Source organism: Bombus affinis, chromosome 15 (assembly GCF_024516045.1).
Source record: "Bombus affinis isolate iyBomAffi1 chromosome 15, iyBomAffi1.2, whole genome shotgun sequence".
Taxonomy (NCBI): Eukaryota; Metazoa; Arthropoda; class Insecta; order Hymenoptera; family Apidae; genus Bombus; species Bombus affinis.
The window spans coordinates 1476163-1497163 of NC_066358.1; the positions used below are offsets into that span (position 1 = coordinate 1476163).

The window sequence follows — 21001 nt, forward strand, 5'->3', positions numbered from 1 at the left end:
CTTGGCTGACGCTGCTTATTTCCAATTTTCGTAATTTTCAGACTCCTTTAAGTCCGCGGTAAGTTCATATAACGGTCAAACAAGATAACACGAAAAGCTTGCGTAGGAACTCGATCGATCGGTATCCGTCGTATTTCACGTTCCTCTACTCTGTCAAATCGTACTTCATTCATAATACATAAATATGCTATTATATGGTAGCGTAAATGAAGCGTCTCCATTATTACGCGGTTATTGGTATCTCGATGCATCACGCGCCCGCGTGTGTACATATTATATATATATACACGTACTATAAATATTAGTATCTCTTTGTAGTAGTTAATTGGCCCCTTATTTGCGCCGCTGGCCGTATTTTCATACGTTATTGTTCCTGAAATCCAACGCATACCCTGTCTTTTTCGAGTCTTTTTTTTTACCGTTTCGAAAGAAAAGAAGAAAAAAGAACAAAGAAAAGAATATTTCCACTTGTTGAATTTCCTTAATTTTTAACGTGGCAAACGAGCGAACGGCCAGTAGCGCACATTCGTAGGAATTATGGTTTCTTCCCGTTCCTTGGTCGAAGTTCTTCCGAACGATACGATCGCAACCTAAACCGTAATTAAACAGAGCATGAGAACTGCGTGTAAATTGACTTTCGATTCGTATAGGGGTAAACAGTAGTATAATCAAATAAATAGATATAATGACCGCTGGTAATGAAACAGTATCTAGTGAAAGAACGGATAATACTCTGGGACGGTTGTTTCCGATTCGAGCAACGTGGGAATTTTAAGCAACTGAAGGTGAGTGACAATAAAGGGGGATTATTTTTACATGGATTTTAATGGCAGTGAATTTTATCCCCCGGTATCATTTTGTGTAAAATAGAATTAGCGAGAGAAGAAAAACGTTTATTCGCCGGACGTGCCGAATTCAAAAATGTCTCTGTGTAGCAAAATATCATTTCGACTCAACTGGAAAGGCTAAGTATAGTCTATATCGACGAGTGTGTGATATAACCTTAACAATCATTATTGTTTGAATGAAAGCGTAGGATGATGTGGTTCTACAAATATTTGTCTTACCCTCCTTGTTTCTGTGTCGACGTTTCTTAAATATAAACGAGTAGTTTGTTACTTTGTTCAATTATAGAGGAAACTAGGTTTTACTCGGACCAACGACAGGAAGAGGCTTTTTTACGTGGCTTGTTTGATGATTGGTGCAAGAGTAGTGAGACTTTTTATTGTAAAAAAGCAAACACTCAACTTAGAGTAATCGTCCATTTTATTCGATCATCGAACGAACGGACGGGGAGACCCCGTTTACCAATTACATAGCATACTCATCATTAATTAAATAAAATCGACCCAATGTCCCGTAAATGTTTCATCGTAACCGGATAGGTGCACGTCGCTGATCGAATAAAACTCGACGCGTTCGATTCTTTGTTATCGATTAGAAGAACTTTTTTCTTATCTGTATATTGGCCCGGTTTAGAAAAGATCTTGAGAGACAGCACGCGTGTGCATGGAGCCATCGTCGAAATCCAAATGAAAATTCAAAGTTCCTTTCCTTCTTGAACGTGCCTAAGAAAAATGATATTTCGTAATAATAATCTATCTGTAACCACGAAAATCGCTCCATGAACATACGAAAGATGAGAAACGTACTCGTTTTAATTTCCACGATAAACCCTTGAACGATCAATTTTCTTGCAGCATCGTAGAAAAGTAGCACCCTTTAATACTTGAAACAATTTATACACTTTTAGACATAGTTGCAGCTGACGTAATGGATAATGTTTAGAATCTAGGTAGAGAAACTAGGTATTTTCGTCGAAAATCTGGACAATGGTAAACCCGTAGGAATAAAGAAAAAAAAGAGAAAGAGAGAGAAACGCCGCAAAGGCGTTCGATCCCGTTCCTGCAACGAATTTCCAAGAACGAGCGTATCGCGTGGCGTTCACCAACGAAAACACGAGTTAGCATGCGATATGCTAATGGAAGCTGAGTGGATCTTCCTTGTGGATTTTTCGCGACCAGAAAAACGCGTATACCTTGAATCTTACCCGTGAAGAAAGATCGAATGCTTGCTCGCTGCTTCGACGAGCGAGATCGAACTCGATGATGCGCTCAATTTCCCTCGGTAGCCCAAAGTTCAGCAACGACGCGGGTTAATTCGAACGAGGGCTGGCCTAATTCGATTAGTAAAAAAGATTTTGTTCCGCCGATGGTACAAAGTTGACGAGGAGCGAACCATTTCGAACTATAATTGGAGGAAAAAGAAAGAAAGCGAATAATTGTGCGAAAGAGTGAAATTTATTCCATGCGAGTATCCATCGCTTTGATATTACATTTACGAGAGTTTACAACGATTCCGGGGCGAGAGCGAGTGCACGCGTTAATTCGCGTACGAGGCTGTTGAACAAAATTTTCTATCGATAACCGTTCGACGAGTCAATTTAGGAATACGACGAATTAATACGCAACGCTCTCGTCCCGAAAAAACCAGACATTCCAAAACGATACTCGTTCATATATTTATATGTGATAACGAAACTGCTTTGATGAATTTTGTAATTATAATACGTTATCGGGCTGCCGGCTCGCAATTCTCCTAGCAACGAACCAAAATCGACATTTTGCAGGCGAAGAGAAACGGAAGGCGAAAGCGATGCGCGAGGATACACAGGGAAAATAAAGGGCCTCTATCTAAATTGGCTTTTCGTGCCACGAAAACGGAAGATTCAGGGAAAGAGATACTATCCTACGAATATATTCGATCGAAAGAACGATGCGGCGGTCTTTTTTTCATACGAGAACCTTGCGATCCACTTTTCTCGACCAAACGTCGCAAGACTTATTTTGTTACGATGCTGTAGCATTAGCGAGTCATCGAATTACCTCAAGCTATGTTAAGAAATACAGTGTAAAGGAATCGATGCGGAATAAGCGTGAAAGAATCATCGATGATTGAAGATTGTATCGAGCGATGTGTACAACTCGCGACCGTTTGTATCGTTATCCAAAATCGTTCTGTTCGACAGAGGCACCACTGTAGAAACTCTAGAGATATAAGCGCTTTTGTATATCAAACGAGTACAAAATCTGTACATACCGTCACTGTATTATCATATATATTATCATATATATATGATAATATATATATATGATATATATATATAATATATATATATATATGATAATATATATGATGTATATATATAATAATACAGTATATATATATATGCATATGTAAAAAGAATGCTATCTATGGAAGCAGATTGCTAATGAAAAAGAATGCTAAAGGAAAACGCGGTACGTAAAAACTTTGTGCGAACTTTACACGAAGGATGATGCTTTATGATTATTTATACATTTGTCTAATTTACGTAAGAACAACGAATAACGAGACGCGTTCTCGTCGATATCGTTGGGTCGTTCGAACCAACAGATTTTCGAATCTAGTCGTTTCTAGTCACATTGGAATCTACAGAAGTTCGTGATAAATCGCGACTAGTGTAGGATTTTGAGAGTTAAAAATTAAAGAGGGGGATTGGCCGACTTCCGTAGGACAGCACGCCTTTTTTAGAAGAAGAGGAGGACGAAAAGAACGGAGAAGATGAAACAGGAAAGCGGAAGAACAGATCGGAGTACGCGGAAGACCTGTCCATTTCCCATGGAAGGAACACACAATTGGAAACGAGCAACAGAGTGAAATAAAACGTTATCAACTATTCATTTCTGAAGCGTAGAACTTATTTGTATATTTATTATATTTATTTCCGCCACTACCATTGTTATTACATATATTGCTACATTATAGTATCATCGTCATTATTATTATTATTATTGCCATGATTATCGCCATTATCACTCTAATTGTATATACAATAGAATTCAACCAATGTATATCTATTTGTTTAAATACTACATTTCCATCGATTAAGTATATATTAATAAGTAAAATTATTTGACGATACTTTTTAAGAGAAAAAAGAAAAAAAAGTAGAAATAACAAATGACACTACAAGAGATTTCCGAGCACGTCGTTGGTTTATCGAAGGTCCAAAGGAAGCAGAGGAAACCGGGAAGAAAGGAAATCGATATTTGGACCCCCAAGAGTACGCGTTATGTACGCCCCTGTCGACTAAATTGCGACCGCTCTGGGAAAAAGCCTGCCCGGAAATTTCTCCGTGCCCTTGTCGTTGATCCTACCTCCAGAGATATTAGGAAATATCCAGCGGTGCTTGATCGATGCACTTTCCGCGGGAAATTCATTTGTCCAATTGAAGTACCTCCCATTTTCGCCACTTTGATCATTTTTTTTTTTTTTTTACCAAAATTAGCTCAACTTTCCTGCTTTAAGTAATTTACATTTCAGACTGACTTTTATCTCTTTATTACGACTTTCCGTGAGACATTTCGAGAATAATATCAGTATCTCGTTATTTAAAAAGTTACGAGTAAAATCTTGTTTCGCTTTGCATCGAATAAATTCGTCGAATAAATTCTATCGAACTCTCTTTTTCATCTGTTAACGTTAAAATCATTTCTGGAAATAACTTGGAGCGCAACGATTAAATAATATTTCCTATCCATATTTAAACACAACGTAGAAAAGCTTTTAGCTCTTACAGGTTCTTCTAGAAATTCTATTTTTTGGAATGGTTTAAAGAAAGCTAGTAATCGACAGCAGCTGCACACGGAATCAGTAGTCCCGAGGCGTACCCAGCGGGAAAACGATGCCCATCGTTATTCGATAACATAAGTTCGTCTCGCGCGTTTTATATCTTCCCTTTTTATATCCTATTCCATCGATTGATATCGCAACAACACGGAACGGAGCGATATGAGGAGACAACCGGGCATATTTTCACCCCACGGATGCGAGTCGAGGGAGCAAAGGACATTTATACGCATCCCTCGTGCCACGCTTGCGATGTACCGTCCTTCCTAGCCTATCATCGATGTATCGTGTCTTTTCCCATTCCCATTCCTTTTCTTCTCTCCTTTAACTCTGCAGCCGAGTAAAAAATGGATCTATTATACGGACGAAACATGTCGTCTCGCGTCTTATTTCGCGTAATTGACACGTACCATAATCGATATCTCGCGTACGGTGCAATAGAAAGTACGAATAAAGGCATAGCTAGATTAGCGAACAAACGGAAAAACGTGTAAAAGAGCCATCTCTTTGGAAAGAAAGAAAAAAGAAGAAAAAGAGAAAAGAAAGACGGAGTAGCTCTTAGTTGGTAGTCTTTCCTTTTGTTCTTTGTTCTCGTTCGTCAGTTAGGGGAGGAGTACCTACGTCACGAAACCCGGTCACGCGACCCCTACGATCGCGTGGGTAATGATTTTTTATTTATTTATCTTCCGTCCGAAAATATGGGCAACTATCGCTACCACCACGACTACCGAGGAAACTGTGTTTTGGTGTCGTAACTGACTGAATTATAGCGATAAAGGTAAGTGAAATTTTTATTACGGTAACGCGCTTCTCATAACGAAACTTGCCTCTCGACATCGTACACTTTGAAAAGGAAACGAATATTTGCAATGAAAACTGCGTTGGCAAACGATTCATCCGCGTCGAGATAATAGTAACGATGATATCACCGATCGATCGATCGATGTCGCTATTTTTGTCCCGGTTTATCGGTACTTTAGCTAGGCATAAAATTGCATTACTTAAACGGATCAGTGGCCGTAAGTAGTCTCCGTTTGCGGAACGATATTAGCTTAAGAGGGAAGTGGAGCAATTCATAAGGGTGGTTAGCCAGCCTCCTACCTCTTTCCTTGCACAGTCACTCTTCGCGATTTATTGTTCGTTTGTTGCCGGATCTAAACCATCGGTCGCAGATTCCATTTTATCGTGATTCCTGAACGATCGAACCACGTTCCACGTGAACGTTTATCTTCTTTGTCACTTTCAGACTAGGAAATATTGTATTCACATACTTAGCTTAACAAGTAATTTCGTAACGAGAAACGAGTTGGACAAACTTTGAAGTTTGTAAGAAAACGTAGCTTAATTCGAATCGTTATTCAACCTTGGACACAAAAAGATATACAAAAAGATCGCGTGATGCGATATTTCTGCTATCGACGATGTTCCGCTAAATATAACTCGAATGATATCCGCGTTAATATTATTTTTTTGACATTCTACGATTACGAAATTGTTTCTTCCTAACTTGGCTAGGTTGTTCGGAATTCTTCAAACATTTACAGAGGGACGTGAGACCTAGACGTGTCCCTGCTACTCCACCGAAATATACATTCGCAGTAACTTGTTTCAGACTGCTGATAAATAGTTCACTCGTTCGGTAGAGTCGAGACAGGGAGCGGGTGAAGAGGAGGATAGGCAAGAGACACTCCACACGAGTACGAGCGCAAAAGACGAGTGACGGGGTAAAGAGATGTGGAGCTTAAATCTTTGATGCCCTTAGGTTGCTTGGTCGGCTGCTCTGTTCTCTCTCTTCGTTACTTTTCCTCTGTTCTAGCGCTACGTGGAACCTCGTGCTAAGAAACGTTGCGAGCAACCAAACTTTTTCCGAGTCTCCAGCCGATAATTTAGAGAGAGAACGACGATGAATGTACGAGAAGAGTTGATAGGATGGCCACGAATGGAAAAAAGGGGGGGAAAAGAAGTGCGCGGAATTACCTCTATGCGTCGACCATCTCTGAGATATAGGCGACATCTGACCCTGCAGAAATTTTTATAGCTGGCAAGAAAAAGGGCAAAAAGGAACCAACCTCGTATCTTCGGTTTAGTGCCGCCATCGCTACCGATCTTTTAAAAATAAACAGGCTGATACACGTCGCCTCGTATCTCGTGGTCCGAATTGCGCTTTTACCTCGATTAACACTTGCGTTCGCTTAATTAAAAATCGAAGGTCGTTAGGTTTAGGCCGTCGTCGGATTAAATTTTCTTTTAGTAAATAGCTCGATCGGGTCATTGATAAAGATTTTTATAAATCGTGCTTCGTCACAAGTGTATGTCTAACGATAAGCTGTCACAAATGAATAGGAGAAACCGCAAATCTCGTCTTCTGATGCAAGATCACGATGGAGAAAAAATTCTGATCGTGGGCGTCGATATAGGTATACAAATTAACTGTAGAAAATATACCAAGAGTCTAAGTGTACTCTCGTCTTTCAAGCAATGATTTTGTGTTAACGGTATCGATTATGTTTCGGCTAATTTTGTTAATTTTGTACGTTGCTTCAATTCCTTCGTCCTGTGAATCTTCTGTTTGTCTGTTGCCTTTCGTCGTCTATATTCTGCACGAGTTCTAGTTATTTCCACGTGCTTTTCGGTATTAATAATCCATTTTGTTATGCTTAAATTCTGTTGAATTTCTTTAGTAATGTCAACATTATAAAATTTATAAATACACGCTCAATGTTGTCTCGATACAGTTCAGTATATTTCCACATAGGAGAAAGACCGAATTAAACTGACACAGCGATTATATTACGAAAATAACCAGTTGTGGAAGCTAAACACATAAACGTCGACCATCTATGAAAATTTTAGATTATTACTCAACGACCTGTTGTTTAATACCGAATCGATGCATTCGATATTTACGCGAGCTTTTAGGGGTTCGCTCGTAAGCCAAGTATGTATTTCGTGTGAGCGTGCAAAATGAAAGAAATGTTGTATCGACGCACGAAATGGACGTTAAGGATGTATATTTGTATACATATACATGTATATGTATGTGGGGAAACCGAAGAGGAACTCGATCGAAGTATACCGCATCCGCTCGGCTTTCTCGAAATTGAAGCAAATAAAAAGAAACAAGCGACCCTCTATTTATCAGTTTGCAATACGATACGAACGTGCAAAAGTATTTCTGGAAATAGTGACAACAAGGATATACATATATAGTCTAATAAAATAAACGCAATATGCGCAATAAGGCCTCGATTTCATATTTTCTTTTTGTACGATTAAATATTCGTATATAGCAACAAATTGTTATGAAAATCTCTCACCGTTGCTCATTATCAAAAAATAATTATAATTATTACGTATACGATTTCGTAAAGAATCCTTGTTTTTCAAATAAGTGATCGATAAACACTCTGTACATATTACCCAGTATAATAATTTACAAGCTTGAAAGAGTCGAACTTTTAATTGCAAATAAGGAAACTTAAAAAGAATATAAATTAAGAGACATTAACGTTCATCTTCACATTTCATTATTCGTACCATGAATTCCCGTACGTGTTAGGTGAAACCATTCAGTTCCAATCCAACGTTTATTACAATCAAGTAGCTTAAATATATCTGCCGTTAATTCATTTATCGTATAACTTCTTTAAGTATAATATTATAATCGCATTCGTAATGATTATGTGAAGGCAATTAATAGTCTTACCGACCAATTCTTCTTGATTTTTTCGGAAGTGAATAAATCAAACTTTACTACAGGCTCGCTATATGGGCGGCGCATTAGGAAACACAGCGGAACTCTCAAGCGACCTATCATCCTTTCATTTCTGCAATTAACCAAAACTAAATGACATTACGTCTAATAAATACGATAAAAAACTGGTAATAGATTGTTTTAATTATCGTTAATAACCTACTTTGAAAGTTTCAATAAAAGAGGAGATCATGACAGTTTTGACGTTATGCGAATGTGTGTCGTTAAGGATTGTTTGTTTTTCATTTGTTATCGTACCTTTTGAACGATTTTCTGTTGTAATCGTGTTTGGAACATGAGTTATTGCTGTATAGGACAAATCAATCAATATGTTTGTTAAGCAAGCATTTTGAAAAGCATGATTAAACATTTGCGAAGGTTCGACCTTTCGATGAGAAAACATAATAATAATAAAAAGAAAAGCTATTCCAGTAAGTATAAAAACTAAAGAAAAAAAAAAGAACGGGAGGATCGGAGAAGGTGAACATTGAATATTTAATATCAGAACGTACGTGGTCTTTAGAATCGTAATTCAAGCCTCGAGAAATGAAGGGAGTCAGAAGCAAACTGGAAAAATAATATAGCGTTAAATGTTTTCTTCTCTTAATCCTGCTTAACGTTTTATACGAAGTAATATTCATAGTAGTGTTCTTAACGATGTTATTTCATTGAAATTGTTCTATGTTTTTAATAATAGCACTTATGTGAGAAACAGTGGCAGGAAGTGTACAATGAAGTTCGATATTCTTATATAATAATACAAATAAATGAAGTGATATTTAAATTTCAACAAGTAAATAACTGTTTTTGAAAGTTATCATTGAGAATCACTGACGTTGAGGAATCCGCGAGTTGTGCATTGCATGTCAGTTGCGGTTAAGAGTGAAGAAAGGAGAACGTTACCTGAAGGCGAAGCAAATTAATGAGGAAAGAAAAATTAACGAAAAGATCAAGGCAAACTATGTTTGTTTAATTATTTTTACCATTACTTTCTGTTAAGGTAAAACGAGCACTGTCTTGTTGAAAAAAAGACAACAAAGAGAGAATATCCATTACCTTCCCCGTGTTTATGATACAGTATGTATGACTTCACGTGTCGTTTTTCCGTGTCAGTGGGTGTCTACTTCTGACGACTGCCAATAGATAGGATTGTCACGCTAGTTGAGAACTAGTTATAGGTGATTGAGAATTTTTGGCATCCGTATTTACTAAAAACAGATCGAAACTTGTGCTGACGATTTCGCAAAATTAATGTCGTGGGGCTTGTCGAGAGAAGGGGGAGGGAGAGGCCGTGTTTGGGGAGTAGGTGAAAGTGAGAACCATCCACGGACATAACCTAAGAATAAGCTGCATCCGCGGTTGTCGCAGATTTTCTGGTATTTACGACGATGCGGTACCGTTTTTGAAAAATTCTTTGATATGATCTTTTCAAAGTACTGTCTTCTTGATGAATGACATCAGAAACGGAGGTAAGAACGGAGAAAATATGGAGACTTGCAACGAAGGGGGCGACCGGATTTTAACTGACATCGCTGTAACGCAAAGAAGTTGGTCGGAATTGAGAAGTGTCGTCAGTGATTTACGTAGGAAATTGTCCGGTGTATCGGTAGGCTCTGTGCCTGGATCTATAACGTTTCGATCTTTACCAGATGGGCGGTAAGAAATGCTTCTAAAATAGTAACATAACCCTTACATTATTAAAGTTATCCATTTTTGTAGTGTATGTTTTCTAAATTGTGTGTATCTTCTTTTTAGAACAAGGATATATTTTCTTAGTAGTCCAAGCAATGGATGGGAAACAACGTTATTATTTGTGGACATTGCACATTCAGATCATGCAAATGGTTATCGGCTTCATTGGCAACCCATTATAGAAGCAAATTTTCAAACGTAATGCAATCTCTTTTACTAAAACAAAACAAGGTACTACTTTTCTAAATCTAATTATATGATTATATGAAAATTTATTTGCAGTGTTTCAAGTACCAAAAGGCTATCGAGAGAAGAACAGTTACTATGGGAAAGGAAAAGATTAGCTACATGGGGTATTACTAGTTATGAGATTCATCTAGACAGTGGAAAATTAGTTTTTCCAGCTGCAAGCAGCCTTTATCAATGTATAGACACAGGATTCATGGTATTTTTCTCTAGAGCTTTCCATTTTTATGTATAATTAGGATAATAAGACAGTAAACGTATTTATACATTAGGCCGGACCTCTTTTTCCATCTGAAATTCGTATGTCAACATCAGGTGCAAAATTATGTCCACAAATCTGTCCGTGGAATAATGCATTAATTGCTCATACGTGCTCAGGCGACCTGTACCTGTCCCATAGTATCACAGGTTCTTCTGTAAGATTAACTCATGCAAGAAAAGGTAGCAGAAGTTTAGCAAATGATCCTCTCACTGCAGGAACTCCTTCTTACGTAATGCAAGAGGAATTTACTAGGTTGGTGGCATAATACAGGTTGTGGTATAATGTTTGCTTTATGCAGATATTTTTTATAATATGATATTTTTATTTAGATATATCGGCTATTGGTGGCAGCCGAAATCCAACGATGGTACCTATAGAATAGTATATGAAGAAATCGATGAAAGCGATGTAAAAATATTTTGTTTTCCGTCAACATCAAATTCCGAAGATATAGATGAATTCAGGTTTCCCAGGGCTGGTACACCTAATGCCAGGAGTAATCTTAAGATGGTGCAATTTCGATTAACAGAAACATTACAAATTGTTGATATTGAAATATTAGAACTCCAGTATCCATTGCATATTATGTTTCCATGGATGGAATACATGGTAAGAGTAGGATGGACTCCTGATGCACAATAGTAAGTTGGAAACTTTCTGAATTTGTATTTCATCGTTCGCTTCTATGAATATAACTTCTTAAATATTGTACGAATATAGTGTTTGGGTGCAGTTGTTGGACAGAAAGCAGCAAAGGCTGGAATTAGTTCTGTTATCGATAGATAATTTTTGCGAACCACCACCTAATGTGTACAATTCAGAAAATCACTTTACACCATCATCGGCGAGTGTTCAAGTAATATATTCTGAGCAAAGTTCAATTTGGATTAATGTTAATGATCTCCTTTATTTTCTACCATCCGACGACCCAACGGAAGTAAAACTTATTTGGGGCAGCGAAGAATCTGACTTTAGACACCTATACCTCATTACATCTAGCATAGCAGGTAAAGTAGCAAATGGTCTTAGTGACGGTTAATTACCTACTAAGATTGAAATAATACATTTTTCTCTACATTTCTCTTCCTATAGGTTTAAATAACGAAGTGGAAGAACCATTGGATAAGATGGATAGTATTTTTCTGCAACCTCGAGTTACTTCCAAAGTCGCTTTGACCCAAGGAGATTGGGAAGTTCTGGGTAAAAAATTGTGGGTAGACGAAATTAATTCAATCGTTTACTTTTGCGGTTTACGCGAGGGTCCACTAGAACAGCATGTTTATGCTGTATCTCTCCGTCGTCCGTTGGAAGTGAGACTGCTTACCAGGCCGGGCTATAGTCATAATAGTATATATTTTAATAAGGAGTGCACAATGCTAGTGACTGTTTACAGTTCCATCAAGACATTACCAACTTGTCAAGTACGATTCTTTTGTGAGAGTAGACATTAAGTGAATCTTTGTGACAATCAATGTTTTTTAGGTATTTAAAATATCACAATCAGATTGGACAGTAGAAAGTATTTCTCTAACACCTGTGGGTTATTTATTAGAACCATCCGCCTTGGAATCCGAATTATTTTCTCCGGAAATTTATACGTATAAAATATCATCTAACGACACTATTTATTCAATGATCTTTAAACCACACAATTTTCAAATTGGTGTAAAATATCCCACGATATTGAACGTGTATGGTGGTCCTGAAGTACAACTGGTATCGAATACGTTCAAAGTAAGCATTTTAAAGATATAAGTATAAAGCGATAAATTAAATTTTATTCGTTTAATAATTTCACACATTTCAGGGAATGAGGCACTTAAGAATGCATATGTTGGCTGCTCAAGGCTATTGTGTAGTGTTAATCGACTCACGTGGTTCGCATCACAGAGGTTTAGTATTTGAAAGTCATTTGCAGCACAGAATGGGATCCGTTGAATTAAACGATCAAGTCGAGGTACTAAAATGGTTAGCGGAAACTACTGGTTACATTGATTTAAATCGCGTAGCAATTCATGGTTGGTCTTATGGAGGATATTTAAGTCTTATGGGCCTAATACAATATCCAGAAATATTTAAGGTATCTTCTTTGATTCGAAAATTTTGAATATACACATACACATACGCATACATATACACATAGTTGTACATACATATATATTTAGAGAAGCAAATTCGACAATCGAAACGTACAATTTTCAGTTAGCTATCGCCGGTGCACCAGTTACTTCTTGGAATTTTTATGATACTGGATACACCGAACGTTACATGGATTTACCACAAGATAATCCTCATGGATACACGTCTGGTTCTGTTTTGACGTATGTGGATAAATTCCCTGATGAAGAAAATAGATTATTGATCATTCATGGGCTTATAGACGAAAATGTACACTTTTTCCACACAAGTCAATTGATTAATGCTCTTATAAAATCTGGAAAACCATATCAATTGCAAGTTTACCCCAATGAAAGACATAGCCTCAGAAGTTTGGATGCTAGTAAACATTATGAAACTACATTGCTATCATTCTTACAGAATCATTTATAAATTTATTACTCTTATTCAAGTATATAGCTACAGCGACAAATGCTGGTTAAAATATTTCAACAATTTAAGTAACTGCCATTACGTTTATGTACATAGATCAGACAAATTAAAAATTACTTTTCGCATCATTGTGTTCGCGATGGTTTTGCCTAATGCAAATCTTACGTTCTGTATGAAGTCTCCGAAATCACTACTTAAACAGTATTATAATTTTAATATAAAAAGGTTATAATAAAAAACAATTAAAAGTTTTATGCATATATGAAGAATAATGTTTCTTTTTCCGTTCATAAAAACAAAAAAAGAACGTATATAAATATTGATATCGATAACACATTCGGGCATACAGCCATCGCGAAACTTATATTAAATGCAATTTGCAACCTTTTTAATGAATGATCATAGATTTTTGGAATTGTAAGACTTATTGTTACTTTTTTAAGAAAATGGACAATACTCGCAGTTTCTCTGTACATATATAAATAAGGGTTATGAGATCTGTATTAATTTTTTTTAGAATTTTCTTCTAACTGTACTTACAAGTGTTGATAGTTATCGTCAGAAATATGTCTGTTTCGTGGCTGTCACTATTTTATGCTTAATTTTGTATATATAAACGAGTAATCTCCCCCTCTTTCATCCACATTTCTAAAATACCTTAGATGTATATGATAGCAAAGAATTTAAGTGGAAGAGTATTTACATTATTCCGTAATTAAAAATAAATCATATATCTGAATAACAATTGTTTGTCAATAAATAAATACGTTGTTTTATATTTTGTTACGACGTGTACCATTATTATATCCGAGGATTTTAATGTTATGAAAATAAAAATAGGATGTATTAGTCTTGCTGCAGTATATAATTATATTTTCTGACTTTGATATACATTACTGTGGTGAGCTGTAAGTTTTAGTCTTTCTGTTTAAATAATTGAATAAATATTTTAGTCTTTTTTTTAATTCTTTCCATTTAGTTGGTCTTGCTATTGGAAATACACCACGCCTCAACATTTTCTGTTTTCTCAGTAGTACCTGATATTCGTTTCCACTTACGCCTCTTAGCCAAGATGGTACATTATATAAGATTCTAGTAGGATGAATTTTGTCTGAACCCAAAATATCTATATAATCATTTTGTCCAAACAATGCTCTTCTTTCAGTCCAAGCATCCTTTGGCCTATATATTGGCATGGGTAATCTCTTATCACTATTGCGAGGTAGTAGTCCTCTCATATCTATAGGATCTTCGTAGCCGTAACGCCTCACAAGTGGACCTCTAGCTACCTTGTCTGCATGATAGCGAAATCTAACAGGCATTACTTGTGGTACCCAAATGTTGATAGTTGTACGTATTGTATTCGCAAACCACGACATGCTAGCGAATAATTGATTTAATTAATACTATAATTATATTTCTCCTTCTCTTAAAGCATTTGTAATATTAGATTTTTGCATTGAACATATATCGTTCAAAGTTATAAAAATAATTGTAGTTGGATTTTTGCGATAGATATTTGTTTTCAAAAAGAATTAATCATTTAAATGAATTACACGTAATGCTAAGTAACTGATATAACCTTACTTTCTATATAATACATGTAGTTTTGTAAAGGTTAGTAGTATTCCTTATAAAGCAAAATTTACCTTTTAAGAATATATCAATGAGCACATTCAATATTATCTATTTAAGTCCTTTACTTAGAACTTTTATAGTACATTAAACTGTAAATTATACTTTGTTTTCCATAACCTCAATGATATTTATATATCACATATAGTACATCTCAGGCGTTTGATAGTAGTACTACTCTAAATGTGAATGCAAATGAGAGTGTCAAGTTCGTAGTATATCTCAATTTGAAATTGATATAAAATAGATCTAGTATTCTACATTATATAAATTATCATTTTTAAAAGCTATCTACTAATACTATATTTGCCAAAATTCAAAACAAAGAATTAGACGATATATTAATGTTAACGTTATTTGACTAGTCAACTAGTAGGTAAGCATAACTACGTATTTTGATGTGAAAATATATTATATGAGTTTGGTTTTGATAAAAATGAAAATTCAAAAATAGAAATCAGTGTAGTTTCATAATCGAAATAGAATGTATTAGTAATATTACTATTATTTTAGTATTTGATAAAATGGTAGAAGGAGAATTAAAAAATATACTCATAGTGCGTTAAAATAACCAAATTTTCAAATACAAATATGCTCGTATGTCGGAAGATAAATGGAAAGATAATATATCGAATTATAAATTATGTCGCATGAACCGCAAATTTGAATTGTACGTCGTATTATTGTGACACATATGTATAGCTGATCGTATTTGCCATGATCGATCGCGTGAACGCGTTATAAATCCTAACGTGCGTACGAACTATTCTAACATTTACTCTCATGTTTTGCAGTCTCACAAATAACTGCTAATATTTGAAAGGAAGAACATATAATAAAATAATTTATTAATTTGGAGGGTCATAGTTAGAAATAATAATATGATTTGTTTAGAAAGATGACGTCTATTTGTTAAATCAGTCAATATATAAAAGGTAAAAGCACCACAAAAATTCCAATAGAAGTGAGCGTAGCACCTGAAAAAAAAAAGATTCGTCAAAAAGATAGATTCGCCAAATTATATTGCGGCATGCAATAAATTTTGGTTAACCTCTACTACAAGTTTCTTGTCCGTTTTTGCAAACACATTGACCATCCTTGCATTCAAGGATATTTTTGTTATCGAAGTCTACACATTCGTAATCTTTTGTACATAAATTGTATAAAACTGAAAAAGACGTGTATTAATTCATTAAGCTGTCTTTAGTTACGAATCATTTCTACCTAAGTTATGTAATCAAATGAAGCACAATATCGATTCTTACATCGTGTCTGAATACATTTCCCCGTTGCATTGACGAAATGATAAGACGTGATACACTGGCAGCGTCCATTGATGCACATGGCACGATCAAACGTGTCCTGACACTCATCGGTCCTTTGACAAAGATCACCCACCACTAATGGCCCTGAAACGTGCGATCCATTTACATATAGATTGATTCATGCGAATCACGAAGATGCTCGTAGAAATTTTGCTAATCGTATCTATTACTTACTAGCGATACAATTTGAAGAATTATTTATATCTAAAATATACGAATCTTTGCATGCGCATATTCCTTGTCTACACACTGCGTTCGTCATCGATGAACATACCGAATCATCCGTGCATGTTAATCCGGCACCTATTATTTACCCCAAATCGACGAATAAATCTTTGAACATATACAGAGTTGTCAGTACACGAGATTTTATGAAGCGATACTCACTAGCGATGCACATCGATTTATCAGGAGTAGGCGAGTAATATTGATCGCACTGACAAGTCATGTGTGTAAGACAAAATGCATGTTGAATGCAATTGCGATCTCTCTCGCATCTCTCGCCGACTTTTGCGTTTCCATATTCCTGTGTGTCCACTAAATAACGTGGCGATAGAAATAAAGTGAAAAGAACAAGTAGACATACAATTATGTTTCTTATCGAACGACATTTACTAGCGATACTCACGTTGAAAACATGACAGCGATTGGAAAGTCGCGAAGAATAGAATTAGCTTGAAAAGTTGGACGTTCATCTTGATATTAATGGCAACTGAGTAAGAAACGGTATGGTCTCGTTAGGAAGATAAGCAACCCACACCCTTCTGTGATAATCGTTATCTTTCCGCTTATCTACGATATATCGGACTGAGTGAATCATATGGATCGCGCAACAATGAATGTACCGTTTCCTTGAATGTTTGACCGTCTTCATCATAAAATAGAAGATGGTAAAAGATCGCTACAAATGATTAGCGACTCAGCCGGTAAAACTAGAGAATACACGCAAACACAAAACAGTGTCCGAGCCGGTAGCTGACAAGACAATCAGGATGGTGGGAGAATATGGTTAATTGTAGTTGTACACGGCCTCGCGTTCGTCAGTCGTGTGCTATCGATGCTCGCTCGATCGCGAACCGATACTTGTCAGTTTGCAGCTAAGCCTGTACCATTTCATACTAAGATTCGAACGTCAAGAATGCTTGCTTTCGCATGCAAGAAATATTTGTTCGCCCTGCTGATCGTCGTTATGCTACATAGTGCAATTACCGAGGATATTGGTAAGTTTTGAAATTTCCTTAGATTAACCGATGTCGAGTTTCAGCTAAGTTAAATTAATAAGTTAAGTAAGTAAATTTGCATCAAATTGATAAGCATATGTTAATTCATATCTCAATCTAGTTTATAATTGTAGATATTGCATCGATCGAATAATTATTTCGACAAATTGCTATTGATAGCAACCCTTGTAGTTAATTTGAAATTAATTCGCTGCAATAATGGTATTATTAGCACTGTTCATTGCAATTAGAGCGCGTTATATACATACATTCGAAGGTTTTTAATCACGTATATTTTATGTATGTCGTAATGTTCCCTTTTACCATAATTAGACCTTAGAATCTCCGGCGAGTACGATATACACTTGTGTCAAAGAAATTAAAGTGAATGATTTATGAGAAAATATTACAAACGAGGAATCGGGTCTCCATTCATATATTTTATAAAAATCATTCAAATTTCTAAAAACATACTGTGGTTAATCTATAATATTTCTATGAAAAATTACGAATTGCATCATTCTAAATCACTCTGCTGGTTTTAGTCTTAAGTTAATCACGGGATGTATACTTGAAACGCGATGCTCTTGAGAAGTAATTAAACAAGAATCAACTAGATGGAAGCTGTTAAACGCGATTCGTACGATATCATGTATTCAACATGATTCATATTTGCGTTTTATTTAGATTTTTGTCCTTCGAAAGAATTTTATTTCGATCGATATAATACTCTTCGGAAAAATAAAAGCTCGGTAATGTTTAGCAACTGATTTAACGTCGGTTCGTTTGGAGCAACCGACTTGTCGACATAATGCTATTGGTTCGGAACAAATACGTGTATTATCTCCGTTCTTGTATACAAACGTTGGCAGGTTCTGTTTCAAAATAAAAACGACCTCTTCATGGTAGTGAGAAGTTGTACAAGTGATAACACTTCACCATCGATGATTTCAGTTCCTTGACATTTAATTCGTTAAGAAGAGTATTTTCGATTCATTCTTCGAGAATAGCAAATTAAGGAGGGCAAGAGGAAAGATAATTAAACGTTGTTCAAATAAAATATCATTCGAATTCCTACAAACATCTATAATTCTCTAATCTGGTTGTCCTACCTCTTACATACACATACAACGTATGTTAGAACAAATGCCTCAATTTTGCTCATCTAATCGATATAAGAAGGATAGATGAAACATTTTTTCCAGCGGATTACAGAAGTTATCAAAAATACAGAACTGACTTTTTACAGATCCGCCCATCCCTTGTGTCAGTGTTCAAACTTGCGTCGACGATTTGAACATGACGAAAGGCGTAACGTGTACAGATGGATATTGCGTGTGCGAGAACAATGGGCAAATGAAGAACTGCTCCAGCAGTAATATACAGCATAACAAAACTACAGGTAGAGTAATATTTTTTGTTGTTTCTCCTTCTTCTGTATAATAATTTGACCAGTAAATGAAAGGCATTGCATTCTCTTTAGGGTTCACAATATTCCAAACTTGCAAGATCGATCAAAATTGTGGGATTAATAACACTATTTGCAACACAACGAAGAGTCAATGCGAATGTCGGAAGGGCTACGTTTTGTCAAGTAGCAAAAGAGAATGCCTTAAAAGTAAGAACAATTGGTATACTGGAATGCGAGTTAAACTCGTTCAACATCAATTCAGCAATTGATTTGTTTTTGTTTCAATAATTTAGAAGCTGATGCATTGGATTTTCCGTGCACGGACAACATACAATGCTTGGCATACTTACCGAATACGACGTGCCAAAATAACCAATGTATCTGCATCCCCGAATACCATTTTGTAACAAACGCTTGTTACAAAACGATCGGTAAGACAAAAATTTCCTTCCTTCTTCTGATAATCCAAGGAAGCGTCGCTACAAAAATAATCGCGCAAGATGTACCTACAATCGCTTAATATTCACAGATGTGGGAAAATCATGTAACAGATCGCAGGAATGCGCTCACGTGAACGGTGCTATATGTACGGATAGAAACGTTTGTGATTGTGCAGAAGCGACTGTGATCAACAAGGATCGAAAAAAATGTTTGCGAGTCGCGGAAGATATCTTGGAAGAATGCGAGGAAGACGTACAGTGCACTAAAAGCTTCCCAAACGCGTTATGCGTTAATCGAACGTGTCAGTGTCAAAGTGGATATCACTTCGAATACACAGAGAAGCAATGTTACAATAACAAGAGTAGGTTTTTCTCAAGAATATGGTTACGTTTCTTAAAGTCTTCCTTTCCTTGTACTAATAGTGCAATTGCGACGTTTTACAGAACTTGGCGAGCCCTGTGGAAATACGTACGATTGTTACCAGGAGGAAAATGGAAATGTGACGGAAAAGGCAGTGATATGTGAGAAAAACGTGTGCATGTGTGCAGAGAATTACGAGAAAAAAGACGATAGATGTGTGAGCGGAGGTAAGAAAAAAGAGAAGATGAAACAGACCTCTACATAGATTGCGTTCGTTTAATTCGATATATAACATAAAAAGAAATAGCATAAAATTCGAGAAACCGACAAAAGTGCTCTTGTTATGTTTTCTTGTGTACGCTTCATTTATTACTAATCTTTATTTTTATTACAACTATTTTCTAGGCTCGCATCTTCTACCTGTTCTACCCACTTTCCTCGTGACGATTATTTGTTTCATCTCCTTCAGACTCGACTAAACATTTTCGAGCGATCTAGAAATCGTTGCCAGGAAATGTACATGTTCATCAAGAAACAACGTACACGGGAGCAGTTTTGGTATGCAGGCTTCTCGATGACACAGCTGAAACACGACGCGAAATTCAGCACGGAAAGTGAGAAAAAGGTAGCAGAACACAGCGTGGCATTGGATGTCTCCGCGACTGCACAGAGTTACGCGTCGAGTACATCGAGAGAATAGGCTGGGTGCACCGAGCCGTTTAAAGACTTCCTGCGGCATGCATGCAATTAACGCACTCAAAGCGCGCTACTGCGACTCGTTTTCGTAGCCTCGTCTACCTTATAGGTCATTTCAATACCAAAGAAATGGATATGTTTGCCAACAAGTGGAAATTAAATAATCGTCTAACCCAACATCTCGTTTCGTTCAAATTTTACCTCGGTGATTACGGCAATATTTATGAGAAACTGATATTCGATTATGCAACGTGAAGCATATTATGACTTGTTTAGACGCCAACCGCTCACGTTTGGAATCCCAAAACAATTATATACCAGAAGTATAGTAATGTTTTACTCCTTTTATAACAGTCTTACAGTATTTATAGATTTATAAGTGATTAATTAAGCTCTTAATTTTATCTAAATTAGAATGAATGAACGTTTTAAGAACTCCTTATGAGTTCTTCCAAAATTGGTTTCTCCTTTTTAGTCTCAGTCTTTTAGCTATTTTAGTTTTTCTAAGGAAACAACACATCATCTTTTTATATCTAAGTGAATATATAAGTAGGCGTCGATAATTTCCCACTAATTTCATATCTATCGTTTTCGATATCGTTATACTCAGAATAAGATATTATTTTTCTCGAGTTATTATACTACCATTTTTAATATATATACATCTATAAAGAATTGCCTTTTCTATCTTGTATCTTGTATCTTTTATTTATATCTTTCATTACATCATCTCAATAA

General features: G+C 36.1%; 5 protein-coding genes across 6 annotated transcripts in view; 2 read left to right on the forward strand and 3 right to left on the reverse strand.

The window, feature by feature from the left end:
* LOC126925033 (uncharacterized) overlaps positions 1 to 8678 on the reverse strand; it is a 52012-nt gene extending 43334 nt beyond the window's left edge. Inside the window, exons 1-2 of the mRNA XM_050740169.1 lie at positions 8589 to 8678; positions 8378 to 8498 (exon numbers count right to left, since the gene is read on the reverse strand). Of these exons, the coding sequence (XP_050596126.1) occupies positions 8378 to 8488 (111 nt within the window). The 5' untranslated portion in view covers positions 8489 to 8498; positions 8589 to 8678. The remainder of the gene's footprint in view (positions 1 to 8377; positions 8499 to 8588) is intronic.
* A 230-nt stretch (positions 8679 to 8908) lies between these two features.
* LOC126925015 (dipeptidyl peptidase 9) lies at positions 8909 to 13961 on the forward strand. The gene is made up of 10 exons (XM_050740108.1): positions 8909 to 10081; positions 10181 to 10315; positions 10400 to 10562; positions 10636 to 10877; positions 10955 to 11266; positions 11346 to 11632; positions 11718 to 12046; positions 12108 to 12359; positions 12433 to 12705; positions 12828 to 13961. The coding sequence occupies exons 1-10, from the start codon at positions 9873 to 9875 to the stop codon at positions 13173 to 13175; spliced, it is 2550 nt and encodes an 849-aa protein (XP_050596065.1). The 5' UTR covers positions 8909 to 9872; the 3' UTR covers positions 13176 to 13961.
* Positions 13962 to 14021: 60 nt separating this feature from the next.
* LOC126925034 (39S ribosomal protein L51, mitochondrial) lies at positions 14022 to 14951 on the reverse strand. Its single transcript, XM_050740170.1, has 2 exons — positions 14825 to 14951; positions 14022 to 14555 (listed from the first exon to the last, which is right to left on the reverse strand). Exon 2 carries the CDS (start codon positions 14552 to 14554, stop codon positions 14069 to 14071), a length of 486 nt encoding a protein of 161 aa, XP_050596127.1. The 5' UTR covers position 14555; positions 14825 to 14951; the 3' UTR covers positions 14022 to 14068.
* A 744-nt stretch (positions 14952 to 15695) lies between these two features.
* Positions 15696 to 17018, reverse strand: LOC126925032 (tenascin-like). The gene is made up of 6 exons (XM_050740166.1): positions 16764 to 17018; positions 16523 to 16672; positions 16310 to 16438; positions 16076 to 16219; positions 15862 to 15978; positions 15696 to 15787 (listed from the first exon to the last, which is right to left on the reverse strand). Exons 1-6 carry the CDS (start codon positions 16828 to 16830, stop codon positions 15732 to 15734), a joined length of 663 nt encoding a protein of 220 aa, XP_050596123.1. The 5' UTR covers positions 16831 to 17018; the 3' UTR covers positions 15696 to 15731.
* Positions 17019 to 17139: 121 nt separating this feature from the next.
* On the forward strand, positions 17140 to 20957 carry LOC126925027 (prion-like-(Q/N-rich) domain-bearing protein 25). Of its 2 annotated transcripts, none has more exons than XM_050740158.1 (7): positions 17140 to 17355; positions 18605 to 18757; positions 18839 to 18973; positions 19060 to 19197; positions 19296 to 19568; positions 19651 to 19794; positions 19973 to 20957. In XM_050740158.1, the coding sequence occupies exons 1-7, from the start codon at positions 17193 to 17195 to the stop codon at positions 20044 to 20046; spliced, it is 1080 nt and encodes a 359-aa protein (XP_050596115.1). In that variant the 5' UTR covers positions 17140 to 17192; the 3' UTR covers positions 20047 to 20957. The 2 variants fall into 2 exon arrangements, with proteins under 2 accessions (XP_050596115.1, XP_050596116.1); XM_050740159.1 differs by lacking the exon at positions 17140 to 17355 and adding an exon at positions 18297 to 18487.
* The last annotated feature ends 44 nt before the right edge of the window (positions 20958 to 21001 follow it).